Genomic DNA, 25,690 nt, shown 5'->3' with positions numbered 1-25,690 from the left:
GAAATTATGGATGGAAAACGCCTGGAAATAAGGCTACATTCCAATTATCTCATCTCATTGCTACCTTAGCACTGCTCTGTTTCGGGGTAATAGCTCTTCAGTCCACCGCCTCTCCAGGCAAGTAAATGAAAGAGGGCGTGGGGGCGTGACGCCCCCTCTCAAAGGTTGAAAAATGCAATTGCAGTTGGAAAATTTAAAAGTTCACTTGGAATTCTTTCTAACTATTATGACCAAATATGTGAATTTTATAGCTTAGGATTTTTGGATTTTAAATGTAAAAATCTTAGATCTTATTAAAATTCAAACTCTGGAGCAGGCACATCTTCTAATCGTTTTTAATTGCGAAGACCTGTCTCCACTGGATCTCAAATTGCACCATTGCATTGTTTGTTTTCTTTTTGACAAGGGTGAAGTTGAATTAAATTATTTCGAACAGGCAAGGTGAATTTCTGGATAAGAAGTTTAAATTTTACCATCAGTATTGATTGAGCCTGAAGTTTTGAAAAATCATTCCCTGTATTGATCAGAACAATTGAAAGTGGGAATTTTTTAAGAAACAACGAGTAGCCAATTCAATTGAAAACATTAAAAATCGTTCATTGCTAGAAATTCTCAATGCTTCTTAACGGGTGTATGCTAAGCTCCCCCCTGCACTTTGTAGACCTCCTTGAATCTCATCATAAATTGCTATGATAAAGCTAATGAGAAGCCACAAAACATTTATCAAAGAAGCTGCAGCAGAAGTATTGGAATAAGCCAGTCTCGGATCAAAAGATGAAGAAAAATTAGAGAAAAGGGAGTCAAAACAAGATTGGAAATGAAACTCTGGTTTATATTTTGTAACTATGATGTATAATAATTTTGAACAAATGCTTTGAAGAGCCATAAATGCAAGAGCAATTCGTTCCTTGACAAATTTGATGACAATGAAGAACAGTGACAATGAAAAAATAAGAATTTGAATGGTGTTTAGAATAACAAGCACTACGTCATCGACAAAGAAACAGCCATTATAATTTGAGAAGTTTGTAAAGGGCAGCAAACTTTCTTGGAATATTGTCAAAATCATCTTTTCTAGATGAAGAGATTTCAGTTGATTGCAAAGTTTTTGACCAGTTCGTTTTAACTGAGTAGTTTAACCCTTGCCCGCTGTTGATACAGTGCAAACATAGCCAATTGCTATGATGCTGATGCAAGTCCAGTCAAATAAGATAAAGTTCGTAGGCAGAAATTTTGCATGAACTTAGTGAACTGTAGTTCAATCAAGACCATGAAAAAAGACAAGAAGTCATTACCGTTTACTAAAACTCTCACGATTGGCATTAACTATGCTCGCAAGTCCATTCGCTTCATTGGTGTCAAAATTCATAACGAATTGTCTTTTGACATAAGGACAACCGAATCCTCCAATGACTTTCATAAACTTCTCAAAAAACATTTTAGCTAAGCGGTTTCAATACTCTCGAGTACCGAATAATCCTACCTACCTTATTAAGTTTTGAAAAATTTATTCTCTCCCACTTATTCCAACCCCTCCTTTTTTAAATTCTTGAAAAACTGAAATGATTGTGAACATAATAAAATGTAATTACATTTTGCAGAATTCCTCCTGAGAAAATTTATTTACATAAATGTGTTTACGAAAGTCTACAAACTATGGCTGCAGCCTCCGATTATTGTCATATCGAAACATTTCCAGCCTCCTGATTAATTTCATCCCTCTCTCTACTCAAAAGGACCTTGGCAATTCATTCTTTTACATATAATAACAATTTTATAAAAACACGAGCCTCAAAATTGGTGAAAAGTTAAGAACAAATTAAGAACAAGCTGAGGCTAAGCTACTGTAAAATGCAATTTTCAACAACGGGTGCTTTTTCGGTGAATATTTAAACATGGCGGCAAATGAAGGTTGTTTCACGCACTATATTTGCAAATGCGGCCCGAACACCTCCCTAGAGCGAAAAGCTAGCAATCACACTGCACCCTATAAATTTAAGAACAAATTAAGTACAATCGAGCCTCAGAATTTCGAAAAAAATTAAGAACAATCAGCCAGAACTTGAATTTACTGGTTCTAACAAAAAAGAGTGTATATTTTATCATCCTGATAAATATAGTCCATTATCAATATCAAAGTAACTTAGAGATTTTCTATATATAGTGGTCTCTTTGATTTTTTCTTTACCGTTCAAGTTAATTGGGAAAAACGTTGATAACTGCATAATATTTTGGAGCATAAAATTCTGTATAAAAATTCACTTCATTAAACCATTATGAATGTAAAAAATCTCATTGTTTCAACGAGCAGCCGCTCGTAAATTGTCTCGAGTTAGATAGGCCATACGCTGGGGTCGATCCCGTAGACATTTTTTATGCCCGGATTCACTCTTCATAATCGTTTAAGTACATCATTATGCAAGTAAGAAAAACGAGGGTGGACATCTGGGCGCGTGGTAGGTTTTCTGGAAATCACGTCGAAAAATGGACCCCTTTTGGTCGCTTTTCAGCTAACGAAAACTCATAATAGGTTTTGTGCGAGGTTTTCTAACCCTTTTCTTTGGAAATGGGCATCCGAATGAAGTAAATAAACGTTTATATTATTGAATATAAAAGTTACCAATTGCTAAAATAGTAAAATTATACTGCGCATGCGCAAATTTATGTTTTCCAAAACTTTTGCACTAATTGAAAATAATAGCACTCTTTGCGCATTCAAGAATAAGACTCTCACTTATATCATTTTTTGCAGGTGTAGTAATTGTGAGAACCATTGTAATTAAAGAAACGTTTAAGGCAACGTGCTTGCTAAGAATCAAACGTTTAAGTGTAAACAATCAACGAAACTGATAAAAATGTCCCAGTCATACTCTGTCTCAGTCAACCAAACGCGACTGTTCTAAGCAAAATGCAAATAACGTTAATCGTAAAGTTTAATGAATAAAACCTGATGGATTCTCGATCTAGGTATTTCTCGGGACTATTACTCATGGCTGATTTGTTAATATCCTCCTTGTTTGAATAATCATTTCCAGTTAAGGCATATAATGCAGGAGGAATGGTGAACATCATAGCAGGATGAATCTTGTGTGCCTCCTGTCACCGTTTTCACTCAGAGATTTGTAAGGCCATGTGCTTGAAGTGGTTCCAACGTGGTTGGCAGTTGGCAGCACAACAGCCATTGGCACAACAGCTATTAACCTGGAGCTGGCTGCTGTACTTTCTCACCTAATCCCACTGTCAGTGGAAAGAGTGTGTAGACAATGATTTCATGGAATATCACTGACCACTCTCTGAACATCAGGCTGAGAATTGCCTAACCCTCTATTGATCATATCATATCTTTGTATTTGTATTTGTATATAAGTATTGAGAGGTGCTTCTGCTTGTGGCACAACACGCCCAGAATGGCTTCATCTTTACTTCTATTTGTGTGTTTGCATTGCTCGAAAATAGATTGAGAGGATGGGTTTCTTTTCTTCTCCTTTTTTCAGAATCCTTGATTGAAAGCTCTTTGTACTGGTCAAAAATGCAATAAATTATCTTGGGGCTAGTAGAGCTTCAAATCAGGATTTTTCAATGAAGTCAAAGGTATTCCTGCAATATCCACAAAATAGGATATTTCGTTTGTTTTCATCTGACCAGATCTAGCATAATACACTCTTTTTTTATAAGAACCAGTAAATTCAAGTTCAGGCTGACTCTTCTTGATTTTTTTGAAAATCTGAGGCTGGGTTGTTCTTAATTTGTTCTTAAATTAAGAGGGTGTAAGCAGTGCGATTGCTAGCTTTTTCGCTCTAAGGAGGTGTTCAGGCCTCATTTCCCAACAAAGTGAGTGAGGCAGCCTTAATCTGCTGACAAATTTGAATATTCACTGAAAAAGTACCCACACATCGCTGAAAATCTTTGATTTTGAGAAAAAACGTTGTTTAAAATTGCATTTTGCAGAAGCTCAGCCTCAGCTTGTTCTTAAGTTGTTCTTAACTTTTGACCAGTTTTGAGGCTCGTGTTCTTATAAAATTGTTCTTATAAAAAAAAGAGTTTATTATACTTTTGGCATAATATTGACCAAAATCGTCGTTTAGCACAATATCTAGTATAACTTAGAATCTAACATAACTCTGGCATAATTTTGATATCTTAAAAAAAATCATCATTGTTTCCATTGGTTTGTTGTCTATCGTTACCAAATACCTTATACCAGCATGCATGGCTATCATTTTGGGAGTAAATTGTGACTTGCTACTTTCAGGGTTGCCAGATGTTTGGAATGATTGGCAGCCAAGTATTTTACCGTTGGCGGCCAAATTCAGCCAACTAAACGAAATATACAAAAAGCTAACTTTTTGCTAATTGTGGGGAGTGATCGTGTAATCAAAATTTGCTTTGCAGGTTACGTTGCTTTATCTTAAATTGCTTTATCTAAACTTTCAGTTGCTTTATCTTAAATTGTCTGTTATCTTTTACTTTGTTTCATGTTGCGTCATTTAAAATTTTGAAAATGATTTGTGCAAACATTTTTGCTTCCTTTGAATTTTCATGGTTTTTTGCAACATTTAAGAACAGAATTCAGCCAAATTTTGCTTCTTCGGCCAAATCAAATTATGGCGGCCAAGGGGTTTTGAAAAACGGCCAAAATGGAGAAAGTTGGATGTCAAAACAATTGATCTAAGTTGCCTTTTTGTGTATGAATTATGAGTATACTGTGTTTTAGACATAGAGATGAGTAGTCAAAAAGGCCAAATTGACACTCTGGTCATTTTTGCTATTCTGAGCATACGTTTGCCTCTTTCCCTTACAGGATTGCCTTGATTTGAAATTTAGCATAAGTTTTGCAAATCTAGCATAATTTAATGACAAAATTTGGCATGATTCCAAAATTGAGATCGGGTCAAACTGTTGCAGGGAGAGTTTAACTCAATCTCCAAATCTCGATATTAATCGCTCTTGGTCAAGTACATGGCCTTACAGAGCTCTGGATGAAAATTAGCGCTAGAAACCCACATAATTCATCTCGCTACACAGATCAGCAAGATTCATGGGTGAAATGACGTTCCAGCATTTATCCTGCATTACATGGAAATGGTTTTCCAAGCAAGGTGGAAATGAAGCAGTCAGCCATGGGCAGTAGTCTCGAAAAATACCGCGATTGCAAAAAGCGAAAACTGCAGATTGCAAAAGCTGTGGAGTTCCTGGTACAGGTGTTGATGAGAGGGACAAGACTAGAAATGATGAACCACGCAGGGACCAGTATAACCATTGCCAAGATAAAATAAGAGAACTAAAATAGTCTAACTAAAACCCTTCGATTTACCTCCCTTTTCGCATCCCGATTCTCGAGGGAACGGGCTCTGTTGTCCGAAACAAGACCAGCTTTGACAAGAGCAAGCCTTGACGAGGTGAATGAACGGTTGCTCTTACATTCATATCATGTTTTAGTACGGTTTCTAACTACTTTTCCTTCACCTAGTACTAGTACTAAAAAAATCTAGTACTAGTCTACAGAATATGAGATTGGCATACTGCGGGCCAGGCCCTAATTTAACATTTGTAATGAAAGAAACAAGATTCATTAATTCAAAATTTCCGATCTGAAAAGTTCCAAATGTTCCGACAGATTGTATCAACAAAAATGTCATTGTTGATACAATCTGTTGGAACATTCGGAACTTTTCGGATCGGAACTTTTGAATTAATGAATGTTGCAGTATTATTTATAAGAAAATTGAAGTCCATGGAATCCGATTACAACTTTTCACATGAGAGTTGGTGAGAAACTCTAATATGGTCTAAGCCGGTTAAGGCCCAGACGAAAGGGGCCATATGTTCTTTGGGGTGAACTTTCTAGGGGCTACATGAAGGGGAGCAGTTTATTGGAGGTCATAGATGAATTATATGAGCAGAAGAACTTCATGGCCCCATGCTCTCAGTCAAAAGCCGCTGCTATTTTTAGTGTTCTAGAATCGCGGTTCTAGTACTGCTCGAAGTTGGAAGTGCAAAGACCGTCACGGATCACGTTTGGTATCCAGTGTCTGGATTCCAGATAAAAGTAGATCAATGTTGTTATTTAAAATAGTCACAGACAATCAGTTGACTTATATTAACGTGGGTGTTGCTCCTGTGTGATACGACTCTGTGCTGAAAGGAGCTAAAACCTTTAGATACTCCCCAACGATAACCTCGCACCGCAATTCTTTCCATCGTTATGAAACCTTAGCAGTCAGACTCTTAGATGCAGCTCATCTTAATTCATTAAAATAAGGGAGATTCAAAGTTTAGGCCCAGAGGAAAGGGGCCATATGTTCTTTGGGTGAACTTTCTAGAGGCTACATGAAGGGGAACAGTTTATTGAATAAGGGATATTCAAAGTAAGAGCGTCAAAACTCATAAAAATAAAACAGCAAGAATGGTCCTGCTCCTGGCAACGTCAATCCACCTCGTTGCGTTGATTCTACATGTTTGTTAACTCATTGCATGCAAGCAGTACTGGAAATGAAAGTCTATTGTTCGATATCCTGAATACAGAGAAAACCCAACGTTCCATCCAAAGAGAAAAAAACAATGAGTTATTGAAAGGCAGTACTAGAATTTGAAAACTACCAATGGGAAGGGATACCACAGTATCTTGGCTTTGGCACGCCATTATTGCAAAGGTCTGTGCGACACAAAGCAAAGGCGCACATGCAGTAAGCGCTATTGATAATTTTCAAACAAAAAGTTTAAAGACAAACTAGAAAATAAAGTGTCGCACCACTACATGCCACCACTGTTACGCACTCTCTCTCACACCAACTGTAGTAGGACTGTATATCAAGTGACATTACGCTAACCTCGCTTTAACGCGCGCTATTTCTGTCTTGCTCATCGCTCTAAAGACTGCCCAAAGTTACTCTCCTTCGCAGAGGCTGTGGCAAACAACCAACCTTTTTTGTCAGGGCCCGTGCCCGTCTCCCGGTCCATTTCAGCCCCTCTTTCCTACTTGAAACAAATCTACTTTCAATACACAAATTGAAACAACACCACTATTGTTCAATCTCAATACAACTCCCTTTAAGAACATGAATGTAAAATACCCAACTAAAGACAATTTTTGGAATGTCTTGGTTGAATCAACCTTTCGCTTCGCCTTTTTGCATGTTTGTTTCTGACCTTGTTGCTATGTTGCTGAGAAGTCGATTCGCGCAAATAAATGTTGATTTTTTGACGCAGTTTATTTGGCAGAGGCACGCTGCAACTCGTTTTAAAAGATCGGTTGCCAACAAACGCCTCTGCGATGGAGAGTGACACAAAGTAATAGGTACAACTAGACCTATCTATTTAATATACAACGATAGGGAATGGTTTGCTTATAAAAAGGAATTCCATAATTAATTTCCCTCTCAATACTGCGGCTTGTAAGATCATACCGCACGTCAACCAGCCGTACACAGCTGTTGACCAATAGATTGCAGAATTATTACTTCTGGTAACATGTGCATGACAATTCTCATACAAATCCAGTAGTTAAATTATTTCTGTCTGCTGTAATTTCGTGGATTATACAATCAATACCTGAAATATAAACAAGTAATTGTCGTTAATTTTCAAGAACCACCTTGAATGTAAACATGTTTAACTTCTCTTGTAACAAGACGAACGATGATGCTGAAGAAAAGGTGTGCCTTACAGAGGCAACAGAAGAGGATCAAAATGACGATGACGATAAAACGGAGATTGACAAGTCAGAGGAAATATTGCAAGAACAGAAGGCTCAATCATCCATTTTGCAAACATCGTTCAACATCCTTAACTTGATACAAGGTTTGTCAAATATATTTCTACATCTATTTGTTCAGTAAAATTGTGATGATGCTGTCAAGCTCCCGATACTCAAAGCGTACATGTCTTGACGTAATCTTTTTTTTTAATTCTTTTTTTTCAAACAGTCTAAAAAAGTACATTTTACAAGAACAAGATTACAAAGACGATGCCAATGGGAGCATGATAGGCATGGCTACCCATTGACTTTAACAAAAAACAATACAGTAGCATCAAAGGCTATACCAAAATCCTGTTTAGTCCGTGTGGATAGCTGGTTCGATCAAAAGACAAAGAGGCTACAACTTGAAAAGAAGATAAAATTTGGACAAGATTTTGGTGTGGTCTTTAGTGCTGATTCTACATTACTATACATTTAATGCTAAAAGATAAATAGAGAAGGATGAAATGTTAGATAAGTTCAACAATTGTGGTTTTTTCTGGTGCTGCAAGAAATGTTCTGTGTATGTATGAATGAATTTTAGCGTAGATTCCAAGTTTTTTTTATTTTCATCATGTGAAAATCTTTTGTGACCATACAACATAATATGCACAAGGGTTTGTTTTGACGGGTTTGAAATGCTATTTAGTTTTAGTTTTTCGTTAATCGCGCCAAGGAGATCACACCTTTGATCATCATATGCATGGCAATGGAGCAAGATATGTTCAGTAACCTCAATTCCGTCGTTAACTAGGCACATAGGATTGACTGTGTCCCGAAAGTTATCACTGAATGTGTGTGAATTTAGTTTACTGAGGCCTACGCGTAGCTGAGTGAGAATGGCAGCACCTTTTGGATCACAAATTCCATAAAGAGGCTTCTGGGCAGGGCGGATAAGAGAAGATATTCTATTTTTGAAAAAGCTGACTGTAGGCGATTCTCTGATCTCAGAGGCAAGGCTATTCCAACAATTTGGGTAGAAGCTTGACTGAAAGCGCTCTGTTCTTGCATTTATTCGCCCAACGACAGCATGATTTTTAAGTGCGTAAGTTGGCAAACGAGTTTGTGGAATAGGATGTCTTGTATATTCCGGAGCAAGAAGTACCTTTCCATACACCAGAATACTGCTAACAGCTAAGCCAGCAGAATACTGGACTGATTCAATTCTTTCCATTTGGCGATGTAAGAGGATTTCATGGCTGAAGTCACACACTTTCTGCGGGATATGATAAATAACGTCACTATAGTCAAGGTGGGGCCTAACATAGAGTTTATAGAGAGAGTTTAAAGTCTTTCTTGGCAGGTAATCAGATAGGAACCATAGCATACCAACCCCACGTCTCGCTTTATTGATTGTAGATTGAATATGACTGGAGAACGTAAGTCGGTTGTCAAACACTACACCTAGATGTTTATGTTCGTCAGCCTTCATGACAGTTTCATCATTAAAGAATATAGGCGGGTGATCAACGGGAATCTTTTTTCTAGAAAATGTCACTTCAACTGCTTGCTTCGCCGGTTCAGGATTGAACGACATCCTCCAGTCATGTGCCCAACGGTTGATACGCTCTAAGTCATGATTCAGATCTGCAGCGTATTTATTTGGGTTGTGAGCAACTGAAAAAATCGATGTGTCATCGGTAAATAACTTAACATTGCATTTGAGATCTGTTGTCAGATCATTGATCATGAGACAAGGAAGAAGAGGGGACCTAAAATCGACCCCTGTGGAACTCCAGCATCAATTTTGCCCCATTGTGATGTTTTGCCATTCAAGACAGTACGCTGCATGCGGTCTTTTAAAAAACTGCGAATCAGTGATAAAAACTGCCTAGAGACACCATTTTGCTGTAATTTGTAGATCAATCCATCGTGCCATACTCTATCAAAAGCTTTCGAAATGTCTAAAAAAACTGACCGTACATCTAGAGGAGGGTTGCAGTCAAATGCAACAAAGATAGAGTGAACAATTGAGATCAACTGGTTGATCATAGTAGAGTCTCCAGGGCGAAACCCAGATTGGTTTGGATTTAGCAGTTCATGGAAGGAAAGGTGCTCGTACAAGGAATCAAACATTAACTTTTCTAATACTTTGCCAAGAATAGGAAGGAGGGAAATGGGACGATAGCTTTGCTTGAGGTTCTTGTTGTTCTTTTTGTGAACTGGAACGACATTGGCTCTTTTCCATACTTCAGGGAAAACGCCTTCTTTCAAGCGTGCTTCGAATATTAACTTTAGAGGAAAGACTAGGCTGTCGTCACAAATTCTAGTCATACGAACAGATATGTCATCCCATCCATGTGCCTTATTTGGGTTTAAGGAACGTATAATATTGAGTCTTTTCTCCTCTGAGACGCAGCAATCGGTCAATGAAGGTGCTTTGGATAAAATCTGATCTGGTACTTGGCTTCCAGTATCTATTGTAGTACATTGGAGTACAAAATAGTCATTGAACAGTTGTGCTTTCGACTCAAAATCAAGAACAAAAACGTCGTTTTCCAAAAGAGGGGGAACAACTGGCATTTTGGCCTTGTTCAGTATTTTGTTTACCAGGGACCTGTACGTTTTTGGCCTGTTTCAGAATTTGAGAGGGTTTGCCAATTTTTGTAAAATACTGTCTTTTTGCTTCCTCAATAATTTTGGAGTTTTGTGCTATCATATTCTCGATATCCACTAGTTTGCTATCGGGTCTACCATTCTTAACAAAGTTTTTGTACGCTCGATTTTTCTTGCGGATGAAATTTTTTATCGACTTGGTTATCCAAGGTGCCTGACGAGGCCGAGCGGTTTTGGTCGTGACGTGACGTAATCTTATCATACTTAATCAAAAAGTTTTTATTGATTCAGCGATTAAAAGTTCGCTTTGGAGAGGAGAAGGGTTTGTACTTAGTGACTTTGGGGAAAAATAGTTTAAAATAATTACATTATATTAACTAGGTAGGTAATAGCTTGCATGCTTGTTTGGTAATAACTAGCAGGGTGGGACATGAAAATGGTTTTGTAAAAAGGAATTACTTGGGTAAACTAAAGCTTTTCGTCTGACATTCTTCAGAGTTTAAAACGTCAGAACATAGATCGAAAATTCTACGCTAGGACATATATATACCCAGTTGTGGATCGAAATAGGCCAATCAAAAGCACGAGCACATGACTGTTGAGGTTGACCAATCAGTGCCGCTTGCCTAAAGAGGATGTTACCAATGGAGTCCTAATGTGAAAACGAACTCCTTTTGTTTACACAATAGCGGATTTTTCGTGCTAATGTAGATAGCTTCCAAAACTGCTAGATGAAATGACGATCGGGCTTTACCAGTAATACGAAACATGTACGTTATTACAAAAAACAGAATACAGAAAACATTAAAAAACACATACGCTATTACAAATAATCTTTATAATGGAATTGAACTATATCTTGGCACATAAAGATGAAGATTTACAGGTGCAAGCCTAAAAGGCATAAACACTTTCTCTGTTCAGTTTTTTCCCAAGCTGAATCAATGCAGATAGGATAAAACTCGATAAATTCGTAATACTTTAATGTTTCTATCATTTCAATTAATATTTCTGTTAAATTTCATAATATGTAAAACTTTCAGGAATGGGAACGTTAGGAATCCCATACGCGATAAAAGTTGGTGGACTGTCATCTATAATCTACATCGTGATAATTGCCGTGGTCACGTGTTATACTGGGGGCTTAATCATCGACGCACAGTATGACGATGGGTTTGATGAAGATGACAAGGAAGGAAAAGAGAAATCAAAGCCAAGAGTTGGATACGCTGCCGTTGGTGAGTTGGATACCCTTTTAGTACATGACATGCATTTGAGTCTGCATTCAACTAAGAAAGCAAGGAAAATCACACCGTATTTTGTCAACTGGTTGTCCTTTGAACTTCAGAACAAAAACATGCTCTAGCATGCAGAAATTTAGTTGTTCCTTGTAACATGAAGCCAAGGTACAGCTTTTTATCTAAACTATCCGATAGAGAACCCTTTTCTTGCCCTAAGGGGTGAGAAATTTTTAGAATATCTTGTCGCATTTGTCGGATCTTCTCAATTAACTTTTGACAACCCAGGCTACTTTAGGTCCTTTTTGCTCAACTAAAGCCTTGCGAGTTTGATAATTGACGTCTTAGAAGTCAGCTGCTCATATTCGTTCAATTGCATGGCTCTTGGTATAAATCTCAAAATACCTCATACAGTAGAAACCCGTATAAAAGAACCTAGGTTTTTTTCTGGCAGCCTGAATAGTTTCTTAATTAACAGGCTGCCATTCTAAATTCCAGTCTAAAAGGTTCTTAACAAGGTTCTTATATACGTACATGCCTTGTATACATTAACAATGTTTTCCACCGCAAGAATTTTAATGAACACACTTTAACCAGCTTTTTTTATGTTAAATTTCAACCAATCAAATGAATTTGTGTTGTTAGATTGTCCTATTAGAATGCAAGATACCATAACCTTATTTAATCTAAAAACAATTTTTTCTTATATATACATATAAGAACCTTTCCAATTTTCAGCCTCCTGGGGGTTCTTAATCATGGGGTTTTAAAGGTTAAATTTCAGCCTCAATGTTCTTATAAAAACAGGTTCTTTTATGCGGGTTTCTACTGTATCATTCTCAGTATAAATCATTGTTTCTCGATATATCTCCACGTCAACTCCATAAAATGCAACACAAACAATGACTTTAAACAAAGTTGCAATTAAAGCGGATATGCAGCCGAAATTAAAATTTTTGTTAGTTTTGATCTATAGTTTTATAGCATAGGTTTATTTTCCTAGGTAGCTGGATAATATTGAAAAAGATCTTTCCAAGGATCTAAGATTCGATTTTTTAAAATCAATTGAAGATATATATTGATAAATAGCTTAGCAAAGTATTAAGGGGTCGGGGCAAACTGCTTGAAAGCATTTTTCGTAATCTTTAAGAGACGAGAAGATGTACTGGATGGATAGTTTTCTGGTAAAATATCTGTAACTAGATGGAAAGACTTGAGATACAAATGGCAACCTAAATACTGACATATGTTCAGAAAGCCTGTGTCTGTACGTTGATTAAATGACCATAAGTAAAATGAGCGGGCTTCATCTTCTGCTTAAGCTTTAACTCAAAGTCTACTATTTTGTTTGTTTTATTTATCATGTAGATAGGGCAATCTAATGATCTAAGAAGTAATTATAACTATTTTCTTCTGAATAAATGCCATCTGTTTTTACCATGCCAAATGTCCATGACGTCATACTCTTTTAAAGAAAAATAATGTAATATTGTCCTTTCATCTTTAAAAACACCTGCGATCGTCGAAGTATAGTTGTAGCTTAATTTGCTAATAGAGATGACATTCCTTTGAACTCTTATCGTGCAGTGTTTCTTTTTAAGATTTTGTCATTAATCCTACTTATGTCATTAATCCTAATCAGGTCAGAAACTTAAACTAAAGGCAGATTTTTCAATTTCAATTTCATAATGATATTTTCCAAGGAGAAATATGTAGAAATGAACATTGTTCTATATACATTCATTCAATATATACATTCGAAAAACAGAGGTTCTGCCAAATAGTTCAAATTTGCAACATCGTTTGAAGCATTTCTCAGCCTGAAGAGGCAGGTGCTATGTCGTATAAGAAACAATATGTCTGATGAATTCAAAACGACATGTAGCAATGCTGTATTGTCAAAATATATATAGCTTGATGTTCTTCAATTATATTGTATTATTATAGGTGAAGCTGTTTGGTCAACATATGGTTCCCGAATCGTGAGCACAGTGCAATTGGTACATCTATTTGGTGCATGCGTTCTATACCTTATACTTGTTTCAAATTTCTTAGAAAGCATATTTCCAGAGATATTGCTAACCAAGAAACATTGCATGATTCTAGCTGGAGTTCTAGTCTTTCCGACTGCGTTCTTGAGCAATTTAAGTAACATTGCATGGCTTAGTTTAACAAGCGTTACTTCACTCAACATCGTCTTCGTTCTTTTAATTGGGTATTCCGTCAGCGAGTATCGTGAATGGAGGATATCATCACTTCACATGGGTAGCATTGATGGTATGGTAATTTCCATTTGCATCATACTTTTCAGCTACGTTGCTCACCCTTACCTTCCAAAAATTGAAGGTAACATGAAAGAGCCGGAAAAGTTTAAATTCGTTACAAACGTAGCCTTCACGATGGCAACGATGACTAAGATTGTTTTTGGGGTAGCACTTGCCTGCCATTATGGCGACAAGACCAAGCAAAGGGTAACAAACAACGTCAGGAGCAGAAGTCTCAAATTAGCAATTGACGCTCTCTTGGCACTAAGTGGCCTCTTTTCGTTTGCAATGCCGCTAAACGTCATTTTGAACATTATTGAGAAAGCAGACTTGCAGTTGCTTGTCAAGATTTTCCCACTGTTTCGCAAAAACAAGCCGATGAGTTGCAGCGAAAGAAGCATCGACCTAGCAATGAGGGTCATACTTGTTTGCATGAGTACGACAGTAGCGATGCTCATACCAGAATTCTCTCTTCTCATGGCGATCTTTGGTAGCGTCACTGCTGTTGGCTTGGTTATTCTATTTCCAATCCACTTCCATGCACAAATGTTTAGAGACAAGATGACTAAGAAAAGCCTAATTCTAAGTTACGTGCTAGTCGCTGTTTTCATTGTTATTGGTGCAACTGGCCTAGCCTCATCTTTGAAGGCACTTGTACAAGCAATAAGGACATCTAATGAATAAATGAAAACTGAACAACGAAAATTCACCAACATTGACTAGAAATTGCCGCTCCTTTGTAGCAGAGTGACTGGTGCAGTAGCTGAATACTTGAAAGTAACACAGTAGACTCAATAATGTTTTGGTCTTTACATGCTGAGATATCGTTGAATGCTGCAAATATCGAAAGCATTCAAACGCTCTCTAAACCGAGAAAGTTATGAAAGGAAAACTTGCTGTTCAACATGAGGCCTTCTAAATATCAGACTTTGAATATATAAGGTTGGAAAAAATCTGGAAGTTTTCAGAGAGAACAAATGTCAAAAGTTCGGTCAACAATCAGAGAATGCTTCACTAACAACAAACAGTAAAAATACTGTATTCTCTAAGTGCGGGCAATAGGAACAGGCTTTTAAAGTTTTTTTGCGGGAAGCAAAAAGAACAAATTATTTCTGTAAAAAAATTGTTTTATGGGAAAGGTTTGTCCATTAGACTGAGAATGAATTTCCAAAATAGAACCAAACAGTTTCATCTAGTAAATTTGCATACTGGGTATCGTACTTGTTTTATCATTTGGGATTTAGCTAAGTCTTCATTATCTTCCCATTTTAACATTGAGATAAAAGTCCTTTTAATTTAGTATTTGAATAGCTTCTCAATTGCAGAAATCAACGTGTTATTGTTTAATTCTTCAAGAGTATTACGAAACCTTATAAAGATGATATATGGATTTTTTTCTTTAGGTGAACACCAATTTTTTACTTTAAAAACAAATCACTGCAGATTGAAAAATGGTTTTAATCTAATTTTAAATTTTATAATAAAACATGATATAATCATTAAAATAACTAGCTTTCATTTTTGCAATGTTTACAAATATGAATGATAAAAAATTTATCATATTTCTTGCAAAATAGCACTAGCTGAAAGTTTACCCCCGTAATGACTAGTAAATAAATAAAATAAACAAATTAATGTGTATGCTATGTAATCAAAAATAAGTATTACTTATTACCTTACTATCACGGCGTCTTTTAATGCTTTACCATGCTCTGCTAGACCAATGGTGTCCTTTGTCGTGAGCATCTGTGCCTAGGATAAGAAAAATACATGCATAGAGAAAAAATGTGTATTCACCATCTGATTCATTTCGTTGAAAAGCAGCCAAATGTGAAACTTAAAATAACACTGCGAAACAATTATGCTTAAATGAAATTTCAGTCATTTTGATGCTTGGTAAATTATTTCTTAAATAGAAGTTTCGTTTATTTGGGGTGCACTTAACACATACTAAGGGTGGACGCTAGAGCATCTGAAGGAAAATATGGGAAGATGTGAGAAGATGTGGGAAGATGTGGGAAGATGCGAGAAGATGCGGAAAGATTCAGCTTCACTAATATCTGAAAATATTTTACAGGGTTTTACCATAGCTGCTGCGATGTTTCAAGGATCGTTGCAAAATATTTATTGATGAAATTCGATTAGATTATACGGAGCAGCTAAATGTGCTTACAAAGGCTCAGGCAGAAGCGGACTGGCCCACCGGGAAATTTCCCGGTGCGCCCTTTGCCCCAAATTTTTTTTTTCAAAAACTTGAAAACTTTCAAAAAGCAACTAATCTTCGAACAAAACTAAAATTGATTACAACCATAACCATCAATTGATCTCCTGTCTAAAGTGCGTTTTCATTCAAAGTTTAGCTTCACCTTTAAGTTGAGCAATATTAAGATTGATTGTTAAGTTCAATTGTTAAGTTTAATTGTTAAGTTTCCAGATCTTTATTATTGTAAAATTCATTGAAGACGAAATTTTGATCAGCAAATTCTGCAAGATTTTTTGAAAACCTTGAAAAGAACATATTTTGTTTTGGAAATTTTGGAAACGTTAGAAAAAAGCAAAACTTTTAAACATGCTCAAATCTTTTTCATATGAAACCTCTGAGAGCACATAACGTCAGAATAAGGGTCCAAAAGAACAAGATGGAAAATTCGATCCAGAAATTGGCATTTATTCTCCATCTTGTTCTTTCTGATCCTTATTCTGACGTTTATACTCTGAAGAGGTTCAGACGAAAAGGCTTTTAGTATGTTAAAAATGTCTGCTTTTTTCAAAGCCATTTTAAAATTTAGAAGCGCCAAAAAATTGTCCATATTTTGTTTTACTGACAGCAGTAGCTGTGGTAGCAGCCAGAAGGCCTACTCTCACTTCCAACCCTCGTTAGTTTTTAATTTTTCAAGCAAGTGCGCAATACTTGAACTAATTTTATTTCTGTTGAGGTGACTAATAGTTTTGTGAAACCCATGACTTATTATTAACCATATTAGATTAACTATATTATTAACTATATACTTTCTGAACGTCCTGTTGGTGGCAAGCTAATTTATTTTGCAATTCAACTAAAAACTCATAGGCATCATGCTTTTTGTACGTTACAACTAGAAATTTTGTACCCAAAAGAAATTATAACTTATTGGAGCCAAAAATCTTGACCACTTTTTAAAAAACTTTATACGGAATTTGTTGAGAATTGATGGCATCATGTACGAACCTTCTGTAAAACTTAATGGAAAGTCAAACCGGCTGTTTTGAAAAAGAAGTGGTTTCAAATTTACAGCTATCTATTAAAGTATTCCAATCTTTCTTCAAACTTTTGTTCCGGAATAAAGACTGTGCTTTTCTTAAGAAATTGTTTACCCTTTTTACCACGTCTTCACACAGTTTCTCATACAGAAGGAGCCTTCAATCTGTAAAGTCATCATTTTTCGCAAAACGGACGGCAGCAGGGTCTCTTAGAATTCATTTGTCCAAGATATGTTATCAGATATCTTTCGGACAAGTCTAAAGTTTTGAGCACATATTCAATACCTGATCATCTTTTGTCAATGATTTGTATCTCTAGCGTAGAGACAGGTGAAACACAGTCATTAGGCTAGCAGGTGCTAAGGCACCCCCTTTACTTTTTTTCAAAGATATGCTGCAAAAACTTTCGAAAATTTATGAGAATGAAGTCATGTATTTCGTCAAACTTCTAAAGATTTCAAGATCGAGTTTAATTGAAAAGAATCTCCTAGGCCAGAGAAGTTGCTTTCTTTGTAAAATCTTGGAAGATAGTGTCTCGCTAGCTGAAAAATCATCATTTAATACCTAAAATTGAAGGCAATACATCAATTGGTACCTACAAATTTTGATAGCCGTGTAGACGTTTCAAATACGGTCAATTTGACTGAGAATCGTCTTCATGCCCATGCCATTTATGAATAAAAAAGTTTGATTTTCAACATGGGGCATGTTCCGACATTCTAAATAATGTGATTTCAAAAAATTTTCCCCCGTTTCGTTTCCTATGACAATGTTTGTAACAAACTGATTTTCAGCGAAAGCAAAGTTTTTCCAAGCCCGTTTTACAACCCCAAAGTTAGGTGACTTTAGGACCTATTGGCGCCTTTTTGGCTGCTTTTCCCGGTGGGTCAAATGATTGCCAGTCCGCCACTGGCTCAGAGGAAAGGGTGAGACGACTTTATCATATCTAGATAGGTTACAATAGATCAAAATTAATGGTATGAATTTATTTTTGCGGGTAACACTAAAAATTTAGAAAATGTTTGAATTGAGTCGTAATGATGCTTTTAGAATAATTCATAAATTATAAAGTGTTTAAAGTTGGAGAAAATTAATTCGACCAATAAAAAACAATACACACTTTTTATATATAAGAAGGTAGTCTATTCTTTAAGAAAATTAAGGCTCAAAATCGCTGAAATTTAAGAATAATTTAAGAATAATGCAAGGCTCAAGCTTCATCAAGAATAGAATTTCTTGTTTATTTGTGTTTTTTGAAAGCAAAACAAATGCGAGCTAAACGCTATATGTTTTGCAATGGATGTATCCGTGCAATGGATGGATATTAACACTATAATGCGACTCAGTTACACCTTGTGTTGCTTAAGAATAATTTAAGAATAATCTTAGGCCCAAACGAAAAAAAATAAGTTATTCGTACGAAAAAAGTTTGTAACAAGAGTCATAATTAATAACCTTGCAAGCATGTTTTCGGTCACTGGCTTTTTGGGCCAAGGATTTTATGAGAGCCCGTGTGTTGTATGACAAATTATATTTAGGTAACTCGGTACCTTTAATGTGATTATAAAACATAATTAAAAACACATATAAACGATTAAAACATTTTTGATCGTGTATGTGTGTTTCAAATCATGGTTTGATTACGGTTATCGCACACAACAACAGGCTACCTATCTTTAACGGGGCGGTTTTTGAAGGAAAATGTTATGGTTGAGGACCACCTTTTATTTTCCTACAATGTAGTCCAATGCCACAAGTTCGTCTTTCTGATTTCTAAGAGGTGGATAATGCTCTTTGATAATGCTGCACTTAGGGCACAATGTTTGTTGGTGCAGAGTTCTTTTGTTCGATTATGATTTTCTCCAAAACTTCAAACGAAAATCTAAACTTTCACAGTGTATTTTTTATCAACTAAAAACTGCATATACTATAACATAATTTTAGCTAAAGAAAGTAAAAGATTGTCAGTGCGAAGTTATGATTCAGTTTTTTCGCAAACGGTTTCTAATTTATCTATCTACATTTCATTTACCCCCATGCTGCAGTGAATTAATTAACGGTTTCTCTGATTTCTAAGAAGTGGAGCATTCATTGCTTGTTTTCTTAGAACGTTGGTACGCTAGCTTTCTAAGAAAATTTATAAGTAATACAAACAAGCACGATTGTTGGCGATATCAAACCTTCAAAAAATCTTAAAAGATACAACTCAGTGTACGAGATACAAGTAAGCACAAACACTGAGAAGAACGATGTACTTTGTGACGTCATCAAATGTCCATACTTCCAAACTACACCAAAAAAGATTCATCGTGAATTTAAAATCTCCAGGGTCGACTTAGTAAGAATCAGTGAAAGAATATCAAGATCAAGTTAATCACAGTGGCATGAATTTAAATTTTCATGAGAACCCAACTACTTTTGCAAGCCAGTAACTTATGCTTTTTGACAATAGAAATGCATCTGTTTTCAAATAAAGTCGCCTGACGATCGCAATTAGCGTGAAACTCTGGGTTGCATTCGAGAACCGTCCTGTTCGATACACTAAAGGCTTTCCTTACTCATTTCAAAAGAGAAGATCCTAGCAAACGCAAAGAATATTTTTTGATTTAACTAATTATCCAGGAATAGCTTCAGCAAAATCAGAAAAAAACCTTGGTTACGTTTTGTCCAAAATTTGATTATTTCTTAAACTTAAAACGCGGTCTATTCTTAAAATCAAGGCACGGTAAGCTATAAGCTTGTATCAACTGCTTTACTAAAAATCCAATTATGGTTATTGGCCATTGCAGGTTCTAAAAATTGTTGACAAAAATGCTGTATTTGCTTCTACATCGACTATACGTTGGCTAGAGTTGCCTTGATATGATTCCCTTGAATTCATTGAGAAATAATTAAAGTATCCAAACTAGAGAAAAAATTATGTTTTCGAAACAGTCCATTTACTTGCAAGATAGTGCCTTGGACCTTTCCCAGTTATACCTGTATCTCCATTCGACCACTTCTATGCAAAGGTGTTTCTTTAAGCTGGAATTAGTTAGCATCGAAGCTAAAACTACATCCATTATTGATAATGATGTTATGTTATTGATATACATCAAAGGTGTAGATCAGAATACCAAGAGCCAGAATACCAATACCGGGGAGGTGTCGCCCATGTGTCTCCACGTGTGGGTTATTAGATATCCAAGGTCTTTATGTCATTTTAATGCTTGTATAGGGGGTTGTTTCCATATTTTATTTAGTTCCCCCTGTTCCCTACCGGCGCCACCAGTGGTTGCGAGTGGTTTAGCCACTTTTGTATTTGTATCTGGTCATCTGGTCTTTAATTTTTAGCCAGGGAACAAACATCAACCAAAGAGGCTCTTGAAACCAAAGAGGCATGAAAAAGACCGACACCGTGGAAATTCAAGCTAATTCAAAACTTTAATATACCTTGAAGGCCATAAAGTACCAAGCAGCCTGGTAATCGGAACAGGAAATGGACAAGAAAAGATCCCTTTCCCTACCAGAGAGCAAATAGAAATTAACTTGGCAAAACAAATCAAGGCTTCTTATTTAATAGTCCTAGTCATTACTTAAAAACCTGGACATCATTTCGTCACTTGACAGTAGGACACAAGACATTTTGAAATCACGTTTCACCTTAAAATTCACACAACCAGGAAAGCTGAGTGTTCTTTGTCAACCCCGTTGTTCATGTTGAGTTAGGCGATGTTTTGCTCCTTAATGGCAAACATATGTGCCTGAAACATTTTACACCCAATTAAAAAACATGCTTGAGGCAGGCGTTGTGTATAAACACAAACAAGTTGAAGCATAAACGAAAGGAGAGACAGGAGTTAAGCCAATCAGGCAGCATAACACTTAAACAAGTTCTGGCAGGAGTTAAAACAGGTATTTCACACTACTAAAGAGTCTTATCTAAACTTCTATCATTCCAGTGTCCGCTAGTTAACTGATGCATACAGTTTGAAAATTCTGCTCAAATTTTTTAGTTGACTTTTTAGTTGACTGGCCCAAACAATACACTTTTCACTTCCTATCTATATTTTTCATACAAACACATCCACATCAACAACACAAATAGTTCTCAGGTGCCATATCTCAGTGAAGCCCATAGTAGGGAAAGTTAAAAAAATATGGCCCCCTCTTTTTTCTTCATAGTTCCTGCATTCTCATTCAACTAAGATGTGAGATCAAGTTTCTTCCTACGTAGCTAATTGGGATCAAATCATGAAGTTGTGCCAAAAGATGAAATGGTCTACAAGTGAACCAAGCTGAATGGCACACATTTCAGATCATAAGGAAACAAAAGGGCTCAAAGAGGGCATGGAAAGGCAAGATGCATGGCAGCCAGCAGGGGGAAACAGATACCAATAATCACAAATACTTTTGTTTTAAATTGTAATCAAACATTGTAGCATTTCAGAATCAAGTTTGCTTTCATTGCTTTGAGAACAATGGCAACTGCAAATATTTGCTCCTGTATACAGCTAGGGGAGGGCACAGTGGAATTGAAATTTTCTGGTTCAAGAGACAGTTAGAATTATAAAAAAAATGAAAATACTTGAAAGAGAGCGAAAAATAAAGCCTAAATAAAAGTGAAATTTTTGAATTCCCAAAATCAGAGTAGGTACCTGTACAATATGCTTTTATGTCCGCGGCACCCTTGCCTGTTGGCTTCAAAGTGCAACTTTCTTGTAAGAATTGTCATACCTAAACAGAATTCTCCAAGGGAGGTTGAGGTGAAGGAAGCTGCAAGGAAAATATAAAAACAAATGTAAGAGCTAAATAAATAGCCAGATTTTGGTCAACATAATTAAATTCAGTTTGGATACAAAATATTTTCTTCCTGTTGCAAAAGATTTCAATATACGCCCTTGTTAATTTAGAAACACTGTAAAGAACAAGTGTAGAAACAGAAATTTGATGCTGTATGCAAAAAAGAGGCTGTAGCTAAAACAGGACAATCATTGAGAAATTATGATCAATTTAAGGTGAATATTGGTATACTGGCTTTATTGGTGATGAGTTCAGTATTGGTGATGAGAAAAATTAATTTGCAAAAAGAGGACAAAAAATGTGAATGTTCCACAAAAAATGAGAATAAGACGTGTTGAAAATGCTTGTTCTTTATAATGTTGAGAATTCCTCAATCAGAACTATGGTTACAAAGAGTTAGGCAATAAAACAGGCATCACCTATATTTTTATTCGTAAAAGGAAGAAGGTTGGATTGATTTAGTAAAGAAAAACTTAAAAAAATTTCTTTATAGTTCTGACCCCTTTGCAAAACTGTTTACTCTACCGCTTTTGCCCAGAAGACTTAAGGTTTTGCTTGCTTTCTCCTGGTCTCCTGGCTTTTTTACATTTTCTCCTTATTTCTCACTTTCTTTTTGAAGAGGTATTCTTTAAAGTAGCTTACAAATCAACAAAAAACACTAAAATCATTATAAGGTTATCTTTCAGCAATTTTTTGGCATTTATGGTTTGCCCAGCACCACATATTTACAGGTATATATCAACAAATTCATATTAACCCCCTGTTTTTGGCCAAATCTCCTGATTTTCTTGAGAAAAAAATAAAGTCTTGAGGTTTTGAAAATTTTAAGTTTACATGTCTGCCTTTGTGAGTTATGAGGAAACAAAAACTGTTTTTGGGAATTTTTGAAATTGGACCACATATCCTGCAGAAAGATTACGAAAACCTCAAAAAAGTAAAAATAACATACATAGACATATGAACAGCAGGGTAGAGGGGCACAGGGGGCATGGTATCCCCACTTTCCAGAATCAGAGGTGAAGAGAAGAACCTATTCGCAGCTCACAGACTTTTTGCTGGCATGTTCCCCCTAACTATTGAAATGCCTTACAAATGATACAAATTACTTGGAAATCAGGGAAACACTGTTGACATGTCTCAAACTGGATTCAGGAAAGATTTGGTGATTCCTAAATTAATGAGCGTCTATTATATTGATCTTTGGCATTTTTCCTTTTCCATTACTTTCTTTTATCATCCTTCTTCTCCTTTCTTTTACTTTTGAACTTGTAACTTCTTTCAAAACTTAGTTTAATCTTCATGTTGAAATATTTTGCAATTCAGTGTAATTATAAGGGGGGCTATGACCCCCATCTTTTAATTTAGGTCATCATCAGCATTTTTACTTTTTTAAACTTTTATGACTTGTCGGCAATTTCATAACTTGGAATTCCGCTGTGAAGGCGCAAATTAGGTGAAAGGCATTCGATACGTCACATCAGCGTGTGAAAGATTTCACCTTTTTTAAATTCGATTTTGTCAACGTAATTCATGTCCTTATTGCAGATGAATAACATAAAGCAATAAGATAACATTTTTTCGAGTTTTAACCTTGAATGCCTGACCAAAGACCGCATGACTTGTAAATCTTGGGCTATCTGCTAGGCCAGTGAGCATCTCGTCACATCTAGCCTCTTTATGAAACGAATTCCATGAAAACGTGTGACTATCAAAATGGCCTGGGGATATCCCCTCGACCATAATTGAGATTAGAAGAGAACCAGTTTTCTTGGAAACCAAATAAATATGCTCTTTATCTCTACTGCAGTTTCTTACTTTTGTTAGAAAGAAGTTACCAAGCAAAGTGGGACGACTCAAATCGCATTTCTTAGAGATATTACCTAAACCGTTCGAAGTGTTTTAATAAGTGTTCAATCTGGGCAAGAGGGCCTTCCAAGAAACAACAACTGTTTGTAAGGCTGGACGAAGTCAACCTGTCTTGTTTCTTTGAAAGAAGGACACTTACAAGCTACTGCAGCCATGAATAGAAGAAGATGCTCAGCGATCCTCAAAATGCCAGTGGATCTCTTGTAAATTCACATTTGGAATCTCCACTTTCATCTAATATTCTACAGCTGGAAATTAGTGGTATGTATTGGAGGAACTGCACAAAAAATGACGCCGAAATGTCCCTGGAACACAGAGTAGACGGGGACTTCTTGATTCGCGATAGTGGAATGAACAATTGTTTATTTACCATTTCAATTAAATGTAAAAAAAGAGTGGTGCACTTGCGAACGATATATTCCAAAGGGAGATTTAGTATCGTGGGGGAATATTATGGCCAGGAACCAACGTTTTGTAGTTTTGTTGCTATGATTGAACATTACATAGAAAAATCGAAAAGTGGGTCAATGCTGGTTTTATCGTCATCGAAACATCGCAAATGTCACGTACAGCTACTTCGCCCGGTCAGAACTGTATGCCCAACATTGAAGCATCTTTGTCGGACAAAAATTAACCAGCTTTGTGAGAGCTCAGGATCTCCTAATATTGCCAACGACCTTCCAATGGACCTGAGGACATATGTCAAAGAATATCCTTTCAGAATTTGAATTTATCGATATCTAAATATCATGCTGTTTGAAGAAGCAAGGACAGGAGTTATCCAGTTGACTTCTTTGCGAGTTGAAGTTTGAAGACCATGCATCTCTTGGTTACAAAAGACCGTTCATCTTTTCGTCAGGGAGTTCTGAATGATTCTGCAAAGACTACAGTGACAAGAAGCCGTGATATAACGGCGAGAAATCATGCCGTGATATCATTATTCATTGGTAAATAGTTTCTTGAAACATTCATGCGTACACACACTTCAATGTAATTATTTTTATAGCCATCCATACTGTAAATGTCAAAATATTGAAATTTAACTTATTCTTTTTGTGAGATGATTTTGTAGTCTTGTTTTACAATTCAATGTTTGTTTTACAACATCAGAATAGGGTTTCTATATGATAAAGAAAAATGCTCATGAAATAATCAAGAAAACTCAAATTTTCTGTAACCAATCCGCTTAAAAGAACTTTGCACCTTTGGAAACTTAAATAAAGGCCAATGTTCGTCACACCCTGAGTTGCTATGAGATAAATTTCTCCAGCATCCATTGCTTAGCATCTTCTGCTAGGATTTGATCTTAATTTGTACTCACATTTCCCATTTAACAAATTTTTATGAACTTTGCTCGAAAACTTTTCTGAAAAATTAGTGCTTGTTACCTGATCATGAAAATATGCAGATTTCGTGCAGAAGCCCATTCAAAACTGCTGCCACAATTTACTATGAAAAACAATTGCGCAGACAGTGAAACAACAGAAAACACACCGATGAGATTCTAGACACAAAGAGCATCTTTGAAGCAAGTTACCACGCATATAAAGTGGTTTCCTTTCATACACTGCAATTCTTTTGCAATTTACGTGAATAATGGACTGATTCAGCCGGCGTGGTGTCAGATGCTAAAAAGCAACGCGGAACTTCCTTGCAATTCTAACACGCGTTGAAAAATTCATACAAGAATTGCGAATGACAAAACTATGCAAAGGAAACGTAGCTTATTCAGGAACATTTCAGGCCCTATCATGTATAAAATATGCAACTTCGTTCAAAGATGTTTTCTCAGAAATATGTTTTCTTGCGGTTTCTAGGAAACGTACGCCGTTTCCCTGTAGCCCAAGTAGCCTGTAGCCCTCCGTAAAGCAGGTATCCGGAGCCCTAATGGAAAAAGAAAGACTGGGCCCCTATTTACGGAGTGTAAGAATGTCCCATCGATTTCAGACACAAAAGTTGTAAAAATGAAAATTGTTCTCGTTAACTAGGGAAGATGAGTTGTATGC

At 36.2% G+C, this 25,690-nt stretch overlaps 1 protein-coding gene across 1 annotated transcript; it reads left to right on the top strand.

Moving 5' to 3' along the window:
• The first annotated feature begins 7,257 nt into the window (after positions 1 to 7,257).
• Positions 7,258 to 16,100, top strand: LOC135691740 (vesicular inhibitory amino acid transporter). The gene is made up of 3 exons (XM_065209700.2): positions 7,258 to 7,800; positions 11,338 to 11,532; positions 13,480 to 16,100. The coding sequence occupies exons 1-3, from the start codon at positions 7,608 to 7,610 to the stop codon at positions 14,478 to 14,480; spliced, it is 1,389 nt and encodes a 462-aa protein (XP_065065772.2). The 5' UTR covers positions 7,258 to 7,607; the 3' UTR covers positions 14,481 to 16,100.
• Positions 16,101 to 25,690: the final 9,590 nt, after the last annotated feature.

The sequence above is a fragment of the Rhopilema esculentum genome, chromosome 13 (genome assembly GCF_057945365.1).
Source record: "Rhopilema esculentum isolate cy_ngs chromosome 13, ASM5794536v1, whole genome shotgun sequence".
NCBI lineage: Eukaryota > Metazoa > Cnidaria > Scyphozoa > Rhizostomeae > Rhizostomatidae > Rhopilema > Rhopilema esculentum.
Note: the sequence above shows the minus strand (reverse complement) of the source record. Positions and strands in the feature narration are given on the sequence as shown.